The sequence below is a fragment of the Glandiceps talaboti genome, chromosome 4 (genome assembly GCF_964340395.1).
Source record: "Glandiceps talaboti chromosome 4, keGlaTala1.1, whole genome shotgun sequence".
In the NCBI taxonomy this organism is placed as follows: Eukaryota; Metazoa; Hemichordata; class Enteropneusta; family Spengelidae; genus Glandiceps; species Glandiceps talaboti.
This window is the reverse complement of record NC_135552.1, coordinates 23102405-23114142: the sequence shown is the minus strand read 5'-3', so window position 1 is coordinate 23114142 and position 11738 is coordinate 23102405. Positions and strand designations below refer to the sequence as shown.

General features: G+C 34.7%; 1 protein-coding gene and 1 long non-coding RNA gene across 2 annotated transcripts; both read left to right on the top strand.

The window, feature by feature from the left end:
- Positions 1–3101: 3101 nt before the first annotated feature.
- On the top strand, positions 3102–6739 carry LOC144434345 (von Willebrand factor-like; the record flags this gene model as incomplete). Its single annotated transcript, XM_078122797.1, has 6 exons — positions 3102–3121; positions 3706–3752; positions 4239–4470; positions 5627–5679; positions 6163–6228; positions 6621–6739. Coding segments are annotated over exons 1-6 (537 nt in total), but the record flags the coding sequence as incomplete, so codon positions are not given.
- A 3013-nt stretch (positions 6740–9752) lies between these two features.
- On the top strand, positions 9753–11066 carry LOC144433790 (uncharacterized). Its single transcript, XR_013480805.1, has 3 exons — positions 9753–9858; positions 10282–10349; positions 11041–11066. It is a non-coding gene; the product is annotated as an uncharacterized LOC144433790 (long non-coding RNA).
- The last annotated feature ends 672 nt before the right edge of the window (positions 11067–11738 follow it).

The window sequence follows — 11738 nt, the reverse complement described above, 5'->3', positions numbered from 1 at the left end:
ATGGAGCGGAAGTTGAGTGGGGACGTTTCAGGAGGTGTTATTTTTTACTGTTTTTATTGTTCACAACGTACGGACACAACTGGGCCTAGCAACCATGGCCACGCCCTTAGCAACAGTCAAAGGACGTCATATATTTCCAAACTAACAAAGGGGACTAATAGAAAAAGGACAGGCATTCAAAAGTGGATACCTAACAACAAGAACACGCCCATAACAACAGCAAAATAACGATGTATATTTTTAAGACAAAAATAGGAATGATTCGGCAATTGAATAAACATCCACAAAGTGAATGTAAATGTGCTAAGCAACAAGACCACGCCCATAGCAACAGTGAACTGGTGATGTATATTGCAAAAACAACAACGTGGATGGTTAGACAAGAGGATAACAGCAATCTAGATACTGCCCATACCAATAGTAAAATAAAAATAAGCAAACAACGTAAAGCATACAGTTGTGCTACAACGCCATTGGCGCTATTTTTCTTATCTTTGTATACCGTGTAGTTTTGGATCAAGATAGATTTTTGAAAAATCTAACATTATAGAGAATTTAACAATATTTTGAAAAAAAAGTATTAGCATGGAAGGGAACAAGGAGTGAAAATTGCAGACACATTTTCTCTGATTTCAGTTTCTCAAAATTTACAGAGTGTGACTTGTATGACCAGTTCTATACTTAACAATGAACTAATTCTATGTCAATCTATTGTGTATATAATATCATAACTAGGCAAAGCCCATAAGCTCGCTCAGAGTAGATTCATTTGTGACCGGCTGCCTCACGATGATATCGTAGATAGCGCCCTCCACGTGGAGAATGCGCATAGTATATAGAAGCCGCATGCGTAGTCATTGCGCCTTCAATGCATCCTTGAGTAAAACCACCAAAAAAACATCGCATAGAGCTATCGCATATTATATAGCACGCTCATGCGTACTAGTCGTAGAGCCGCTGTGCGGCCGCTGCGCGAGCTATTATTTGCACAGAAATTATGATGCGTTGAACAGCTTACAAGATATAAATAGTTTTGATTTCTTTCTGTGCATATTGTAATATATACGTGCCATATCAAAACTGGTATGATTAAATGATGCAATAACATGTACTTTGGATTTTTATATCACAGGTTCTTGGATTGTTTGGTAACTTCAATGGCAATTCAGATGACGACTTCACCACATTATCAGGTGACATTGAAATATCTGTCAGTAGTTTTGGTAATCGGTGGAAGACCAATTCTGAGTGTGAGGATGTGACACAGGATGGTATGCTGGACAACATATGTAAGCTGACTTTTGCATTCAAAGACTACGCCCAAGAAGTCTGCAGCCAGATGAAGAGTGGTGTTTTCAGTAAATGTAATCAGTACTTGGATCCAAAGGAATACATTGCTCAGTGTGAAAAATCAATATGTAAATGCGGACTACAAGACAATGTTGAAGGCTGCGAATGCGAAGCTATTAGTGCCTATGCACGAGAATGTGCACTGATAGGCAAACCTCTGGAATGGAGAGCTGCTTCTGAATGTGGTAGGTAAAATTCCATGATCATAGAATGTGTGTGTGTGTGGGGGGGGGGGGGGAGGGGGGTTGGGGGTTGGGTGGGTGCACGTGGGTAGGGAGGTGTGGGAGTGGATACTCCAGCCTCTTGAGTATACGTATATATGCCGACCTTGCGTTTTTTTTTCGCCCTTTGGTCTAAAATAGGTGCTGTATTTTTTTTATAGAGATAAAGAGTCTAAAATGGGGTTCACTTCACACAAATTTCAATTTTGTTTGGTCTAAAATGGGGCCCTGGAAGGAACTCTATAATAAATTCTCGATTAGTTCGGATTTTGTATTTTGGTCTAAAATGGGGTCTTCTAAAAACCTGATTGGTCCAAAATGAGGTATTTTTTTTAGGGTCAAAATGGGTCTAAAAGTGGGTGTGGGGTTGGCAGCATTGGCCGCACACCCCTACCGGACCCGGCCAGTGGTACCCCCGGGGTGCAGCCATGCATACGGATTTGATAGAATCATTCATTTTCTAAGGACGAAGTTTTCCTGCTAGACAAGTTTTTGCCCATCCAACTTTAATCTTAATACGACATGGGCATTTGAGTAATGGCATTATTACTGATACTTCAAATCTCCGAGTACAATTAAAATTTTCAGGAATAAAGAATTTCGGTCTAATGTGTGAAGGAGATATTTAACTCATAGATGGTTAAAGTTCCAGTTCATTACAGTAGATATCTGGAGAACACACAACATAATTTGTATAAGTAAATTCCAGCCTATAAATAACTACATATTATATAATAATATCCATACACGTATGTGTGTGTAAATCTCTGGAAAGCTAATCTATAATAACATTCCCTCGAATCCATTATACAAAAACTAATCTATGGGGCAAGATCAATAGTTCAATGTAGGATAAAAAAACACGAAATTATTTTACTTTGGGGTGGGGGGGGGGGTGAAACATTTTAGTTCTCATCCTAAAAAAAAGATTTTAGTTTTAATGGATCTGTTTTGTACCCTTAAATACACATATTTTTAAATATGGTGTTCAAATTGAGAAACGAAAGAATTATCGACATCATAAATGCATGGCAGTAAAATATAGTAAAGTGTTAATAAAAGATCTGCTTTTCCTCACTGCAGTATTCATAGCACTACTAACTACTACATACTGAAATTGATTTGCTGTCTGAAACAAATTTCATTTTTGGCAAAATTAGTTAGAAAGGGGGTCAGGGCTGGGGTTCTGAGGCCTAACTATAAGAAGGTAGTTTTTATCCTACATTGACCTATTGATGACTCGCCCTTAAGGGAATGCAAATAAAACAATAACATTTTGTCTTTGTTCTAGAAATAACTTGCGCTAGTGATCTAATCTACTATGAATGCGGCCCCAGTTGTCACCAGACCTGCATATCTATCAGTGAAGATTGGCCATGCTCTGAAGAATGTATTGAAGGCTGCAACTGTCCAATAGATAAAGTATGGGATATAGAGACTTCATCATGTGTCAGTGTTTCAGAATGCTCCTGTTACTATACAAGTCCAGCGGGTAAAACACCTGTTGTGTACGCTCCAGGCTCCACCAGAATGGATAAATGCAATCAATGGTAAGAGAGTACTGTACAAATGCATAGCAGAGAGGTGATGATATTTCACATACTAGTCTTAAAAACTAAGAAGCATTTAATTTGGATCACCATTATCTGTAGATGCAATAGATGGTATGCAAAATATATAATGCATTTGGAGACTTAATAGACTCGTCCCTTAAATGACATGGAATATAGCATAAGAGAAACGGCGTAACATCAGATAATAGTTGTCAGTTGTGAGTATTATGTCAGATATCTTAATTCTTTTATTGTTTGTTGAGTTTGTAATGACTTGCCATCTATCATCAAAAGCTTCTCTGGTTTAATGAAGAACAATTCACCACATGCTCATTTATAGTCCAAAACCTTATTTAGGCTCAGGACTAGAAAAAAGGTCATCGTCAGAGATGTTAAAGACATTGTAAACGACTTATTCCCCGGATAGACTAACTTAGAAAAAATGATATTTAGATGACTATACCCCCCCCATAATTGTAACTATTTAGATAAAACACTATTGAGATGTAAGCTAATAATCAGAACATCGGCTTGTAAATAAAAATTCTATGACAATATTTAATTTTGCCTTTTTGTCACAGCGTGTGCTCAAATGGGAGATGGAATTGTGAAGAAAAGATATGCGATGGTATGTACATTTTATTTGATATATCACAATTTAGTCATACGTATTCTAGATGATTTAATCGTCTCCGGTCATGTGGTTGTGTAAATGAAATAAACTTCATAGAAGAAAAATGTACCTGTGAGTGACTATTTCAGTTTGGTATTGGCTTAGTACTGAAACTCTCTGAATTTACATCTTTTTGGTTGTTTTTGGTCGATGCTTAACTTTCAAGCAATAGGCATTACGTTTTGCGGTCTATATGTCGTTAAATTGTTCAGTCATATCCTAAATCTTGGTGAAAAGTCTGACAGTTGGTGAACATGATTCAACATAGTTTTTTAGTAGTTGGAATGAAACAAAAGTATATGACATTTAAACAAAAATAACAACCAAAGATCATGGAATGACAGACTATACCCCTTGAAATGCTCTTCGCATTGTTGTTTATGTGAGAATATTCTTCACTGAATACACTTTTATTATAAATTTTCTCCTGAACATGAACAGAAGCTACACTGTGTTCAGCCGGCGAAGTGTGGAGCTATTGTACCAACTGTGAACGTAGCTGTGCTAATCTGAATGTGCCATGTGAAGAAGACAGTTGTACTGAAGGCTGTGCCTGCCAGGAAGGTTATGCATTGGATGGAGATACATGCATACCCATTGACCAATGTCCTTGCTACCATAATGGTAAACCATACGAAGTGAACAAAGTCATTAAGAAAGATTGCAACTACTGGTAAGTTACTGCTTTGTAAGAATGCTTCAGTTTCTGATTAACCCCTTACAATAACACAAAAACAAAAACAGACAAGGAAACAGAAAAAGAAGACGGGAAGACGGCCAGCCAGCCAATCAACCAACCAATCGGCTGACCAGCCAGTCAAGCAAGAAGCAAGCATCCAACCAACCAACCAACCAACCAACCAACCAACCAACCAACCAACCAACCGACCGACCGACCAGAAAAATTCACAACCATTAACAAAAAGCCTTTTACAAGATACGCGAATGATAATCGGATTCCTATTGTTGGTATTAGTAACTGAATATAAGGAAATTGAAGGTTGAAGGTTTCGAAGAAAAACAACGCATTATTTTATGTGTGAAGTTTTATAAGCTAGTAATTTGCTAGATTAGGTTATGGGATGAACTATTGTTAAATGATACATGAAAACCATCGGGTCTGGCACTATTATAGTATAATTGCCATACTCAACTTTAGTTCTTTTCCAATAAGAAAATGACCGCATGAATCTCACCATGCTTTGACAAGTGAAGTCTTCCAAGTATTATAATGGTAATGCTAATAATAAAAGAAATGAAAGAGAAAGGTTAATTGGCTTAACCCAGCTTTTCATTAAGTTGTAAAATATTGAATTTGTTATATATGCACAGGCATATAACTTCATTTGAATAAACAAGTTGGTTGTATTGAATTTAATTAATTATTGTAATCTATTGAAATCTTGATTATATAACAACAAATTGATATATATATATATATATATATATATATATATATATATATATATATATATATATATATATATATATATATATATATATATATAACTTGGTGAGTATCAATCTGCTAAGACAGTGCTCTATACCGCAGTGGCAGAGCGCAATAGTTTTGGTAGTACTGGAACTCTTTCTTGAAAGAAAGAGTTCCAGTACTACCAAAACTATATATATATATATATATATATATATATATATATATATATATATATATATATATATGTTAGTTATTTTGGCTCTTTTAATGTAATACTTGTATATGTTGTACTATTAGTTTTTATAGTATTATAATGGCCACATGGGTATGGGGCATATAATTCCATTATTAAGGTACTGACTATAATATATGATTACATTTTGCTCTATTTTAGCCAATGTCTTGGTGGAACAAGAGAATGGAGATGCACTAAAAACAATTGTCCTGGTAAGTGATTATTCGTTGCATGTACTATTCATACATTTTCCATCCTATGAAATTAGTAATGTCATAGCGATATGTCTTGAGAAATTGTGAATATTCTATAAACAAACCCACTGAACATTCAAGTAAAATCTGCACTGAATTATGTGGCTATTATAGGAGGACTTGTATACGTTAATGTACGGTTGCTAATTCTATGCACTTAAATGATTTTAGAACTTTGCATTTATTTCTTTTAACAGGTGTTCAGCAAGTGGATATTTGTTTTTCTGTATTTTCAGGCAAACGACAGTTGCTAGGGAAAGACAACACAAAGCTACAAAACGTTATTTTCATTATGACTGACTGACAGACAGACAGATACATGAACACACACGCACATAAAGAAACAGACAGACAAGAGAAACAAAAACACCAGGCAGAATTTTAAATCAATTGATGTGATAATATCATACTGATTTCTTTTCTTAATTTCAATGTTCGTAGGTGTTTGCTCAGCATTTGGTGATCCTCACTACGAGACATTCGATCATAAGTTGTTTGAATTCCAAGGTATGTAATCATTTAGCCAAACGTTTATTGGTGGAAGTCTCTCATACACGCATACACCCAGCGATACACAGTGAAGTGAATTCTCTGGTACACTATGGAGAGATTTAAAAAAAATGAAAATTAGAGCGATAATTGCAAAATATGTGTAAAATCATCAGTAATGCTTATGTTATAAAATATGATTAGTTGATACTGTTATCAAAACTCTTCCTACAAAGTCCCCCATCGTGTGAATCAAGTAATTCATATTGTTGATAGTACTAATCCTGTCCGTATTTGTGTTTTAACAGATAAATATATATAGTAAAAGTATTAAAATCTTGCTTAACTATTTTGAAGACAAATTGTAATAATTAAGAATGTTATAATTTCTACTTGATTCTACTTGATAGGTCCTTGCAGCTATGTGCTAGTTGAGAATCATTGTGGGAAGTCCACAGGATTCTTCAAGGTCATTGTGGAGAACATTGCCTGTGGTGCTGAAGGCTTTACTTGCACAAAGTCAGTGAAAATTAGTCTTTTCAATACCAATATTCATTTGGTAAAAGGCTCAGACCCTGTCATCACAACAAACACTGACAGCCCTGTACGAGCTCAGTACCGAATCTTCAAGAATGGTGTCTTCCTTCAAATAAGTACTCCATATGGTAAGCTATATCATCTGTTTTCATGGCCTGTTATTATTGACATGAAGATATGTTACACCAAAATTATATGAATAAATGCATATGATCGGATATACAAAGTTATTTTTACCAGGGTTCAAAATAGATATGCTAGTCATGTTTGGCGTGTTTACTTTGCACAAGACAGATAAAATAATATTAACATATTTTGGTAAACCCCAGTACTGTCTCTATATTGCTGTGTTCTTGAAAAGTGGAATGACTGGTTTCCTTGTAATATTAATACACATGAATTCACATGTCACCTTCATTTTAACCAGGCTATTAGTAAAATAAAAGTGATCTTACCTCAAAAGAATACTAAATATTGTGGCCTAAATATATTTAAAAGGTATTTCTTAATTTCAAAATAATAAAATTTCGATATACCTTGAAGAGTGTTGATGGAATACGTTAAAGCATTTCCCCATGTTTGACACATGAACCTAAGCGATCTTAAACTGTCTTTTAAATGAGAATGGCTTGAAATATTCATGAGCAAAGTACCACCATAAAATAAAATAAAATAAAATTCAAATTGTGAAAGCGGTGTAACGTTATTATCACAAGCTATTTTGCAATTCAGTTAATTGTATAGGAATAACCACATTGTCAGTTTCTTTTGAAAACAAGATGGTGAACCCAGCTTTTATTCTTTCAAACATGCCAGGAATAATATCCACATGTTTTGAAATAAATGAGTGTTCTAGGCGTATTATTATGTATATTGAGGATTGAGTGTATACTTCATCACATGTATACTTCAATACATTTTACATTAACACACATCGTGTGTTCTGTGAATCATAGGAATGACAATCAGATGGGATGGTGGTACAAGAGTTTATGTTGATCTGGATGTACAACACAGAGAATCAGTATGTGGCTTGTGTGGTAACTTCAATGGCAATCCGAATGATGATTTCGTAAGCAGATATGGTCAGAGAGAAGATCTTGCTCATCAGTTCGCCAATAGTTGGAAGGTAAAGGACTCCTGCCCAGGCGCTATATCCGATCTGGCAGATCCATGTGAACATCGACCTGAAAGACGGACCTGGGCTCAAATGTCTTGCAGCATTATCCTAGGAGAAACGTTCCAGCTCTGTCATGAACTTGTAAGTATTTCTTTCCTTCAAATCATGTCAAACAGTAACTCTTGTCTGTCGTTACTGTTTAACATGGTTGTTTTATCACCCACCCATCCATCCACCTAACTAACAAACCAACCAACCAACCAACCAACCAACCAACCAACCAACCGAATCACTCACCAACCCATCCACCAACCAACCAACCAACCAACCAACCAACCAACTAACTAACCAACCAACATTTTAGCTTGTACTATGTTCATATACTTATTATGTCCATGTGTTTACATAGGCATGTACAGATTTTATTAACGTTGTGATATTTCCTTTGTTAACATATTTTCACATTTAAGTCGGATACTGACATCAATTTTAAGGTTAATTAAATTGACAATAGTGCAATGAAAACAATTATGGAACTAGGGGTGAAATATCTATGAAATAATGTTTAAAATCTTAAATTAACTTGCATGTTCTAGTTTGGCTCATCTACATTGTAGTTCAACCACGATATGACAGTCGAAAATTTAGAAGAAACATTTAGAAGAAATCTGTCCGGAATAAATACTAATTTTGCATATCATCATGTTCAACCTTGTACTCATTTGATAAAATCATTTGGCTTCTAATCGTTGCTATTCGACATCCTTCTTCACAATGACTGGTTGCTATTCTTACCTTACCATACAGCCGAATGATCTCAGTAAAAATGTTGGGGAGCTTACGTATTTGAAATTTACCAACTTTGTCCTGACAGGAAAACTTCATGAACAGGACTCTTGCTAGAAGGAATTGTCTCCAAATGAAACAGGTTTATTACTAAATTCATTCACAATTTCATCGTCTGTGAGTCGTTATAAAAAATACCAATTTGGTAGGCTGAATAATCACATTTAATTTATTCCTTGATGATAGGTTGATCCACAACCATACTATGAAGACTGTGTATTTGATGCATGTGGCTGTGATAGAGGTGGTGATTGTGAATGTTTCTGTACAGCTGTGGCTGCCTATGCAAAGAAGTGTAATATGGCTGATGTTAATATCAAATGGAGAAGAACTGGTACCTGTGGTATGTATACCATACTATTTATACACACATTCCTTTAAGTTAGAAATGAATCAAGAAGAAAATGTGGGTTAATGCATATCAACTATGCATTTCTACTCATAATTGCTTTTGCTAAATCACAAGATTTGATACCCTTAGTACATGAAAAGCAAAAGTAGAATGATAAGTGACTATGTCTCTATAGTTTTTAAACATTCAGAACTGACATCCAATTTCCACAAGTAAAATAATAAAACTAACACACAAACCGCCACTGTCCATTCTGTGTTCCGAATAACTCAAAATTGATGTGGTGGAAGTAACATGACTGGGTGCATTATATAACCACTCAAGCGCAATGAAAACAATATTAAAATATTTACGATTTTGAAATTATTAATGAAATCATTGTCTAGTATAAGGCATTTGTAATTAAAGTTGTTTTGACCGCCAATATTAATAAACACAACTTCTACAGATGCATGTAATTTCAATGAAACTCGCTTAAGAAACGTATCTACAATATATATAATATTGTTACGTATGGCTAAATACTGACATTATTTTCATTTCTGATAGCTATACAGTGCGAGAATGGTATGGAATACCAAGCATGTGGTGTCACCTGTCCAAGTCAGTGTGGAGCGTTGGAGACGTATGAATCTGAGAGCTGCAGTAATAAAACCTGTGTTGAAGGGTGTCATTGTCCTCTTGGTATGACAAACTACAATGGTAACTGTATTCCCCAAAACATGTGTCCATGTACATTGGGTGGAGTAGAATATATGCCAAATAGAGTCTTTGTTATGAACTGTATGCAATGGTAAGTGTTTGCCATCAATATTCTTGTGTATGTGAATCGAACATAAAATGCGTACTTTGTGATGCTATAAAATATATGTATGTTTAGAGTTATTGTACCTATAGTTTGGCTATTATAGAAATTTATATTAGCGAGACAGTACACATAGGTAGAATAAGGAGGAAGCCATCTCATGCAACATTGTACATGGAACATTAACAAAGTATTAATGAAAGTAGGTAGAACCTCTGACTTCTCTCTAAGAAAGTCAAGAAACAATAAACCTGTAATGGCAATGGATTGTTAAAGGACCTCCAAGCTTTTTCAAACGAAATAACAACACCCATTTCCAATTATAATTTTTGTACATGGTAGATGTACTTAAATAGTTGTCATCAGAGGAGTTGCGACAGTAATGTTTACGTTCTTCTTCATTTTTTCCAGTGTTTGTGTTGGAAACAACAAAATAGAATGCACTGGTACAAACTGCTCACAATCTACGCCTCCAATTCGTAAGTGTTAATATACATTGAAATGATGATATTTATATTATACAGAAAACTTTATTATCATCGATATTAGTGTGATTATTTCTAATGGTTATGTTTACACACATTTATGAGTTATGGAACATACGAAATATCATGGAGACTCGTCAAATTGCTGAAACACAAGTACATAATGTATTTTGTAGATTGTTCATGACTACTAGTCTAAGTGCACATTACACACTGAAAGAGAACATGAGATTGTCAGTAATGTCCTTTTATGCATACACAATGTTATATGGTTTACAGAGCCAGTGTGTAAATCATTATGAAAGGCATTTACCACATTATGTGCTGAAACTCATCTTTAATGTTTGTGGACAAATGTTTAAAATGTTTGAGTGACGACCATGGATTTTATAGAAAACTTTAAGAAATGAAATAGAAGTGAAAAATGCAACATTTAAACCTAAACCCCATAAAGTTATGCAAGAATGAATGGCCATGTACTCTAGGTTACAATTCGGTATGCATTTTCAATAAATGGTGACTTTATGTGTATAAATATAGTTGTAATAATTATGTGTTTCTATATTTTATTTTGATGCAAGGATAGAAACAAAATGTGTTTAAAATATGATAATGATTTACGGTCATATTGATTTAATCCTTACCGACAGTTAATAAATGTGTTTAATATGCTTTCTTTCCTCAGCTGTTGCCTGTGCTGCTGGAGAATACCAATGTGAAGATGGATCATGTGCAACACCATGCGATGAGACAATTGAATGTGCAGATGCCGCCGATGAACTTCTGGATATATGCTTTATCAGTACAGAACCTACAACAAGTAAGCCGTTTTGATTTGATTTGATTTGATTTGATTTGTTTTATTCACTGAACATTTATATAGGTACAACAATGCATCATGGTATATAAAACATTACTCAAGATAACATGTGAAAACGTTATAAATAAGGAGTTCAAGATAACATTTGCAGAAACAATTCAACAGCAAACAATGAATTCCCCTCTCACAAATGTTACATAAGCTATAGATATTTTCAGTTGTTTTAAACTATTTTATCTTTGTTTTTGCAGCTGCTCTACCTGTCACCACTCCACGTAAGTGTTCAGAATGATATACACAATTTATTCTTTTCACCTCCATCATTAAACTGCATCGAAAAGTGGCGCAACAGCAAAACAACAATGGTAACGGCATGAACACTTTATTGCAAAACAACGTACCTGTAAAGGGATTATATAGCGTGCATAAAAAATACAGAAAATAAAGCAGGGGAACTATCCACACTTGAAATAGTTTTTTGTAAAGAGATATTGTTAAATAATAACTTTGTATAATATAATCGTGTTAATTACTTGGCATGCAAAAAAATCAACATCACTGCC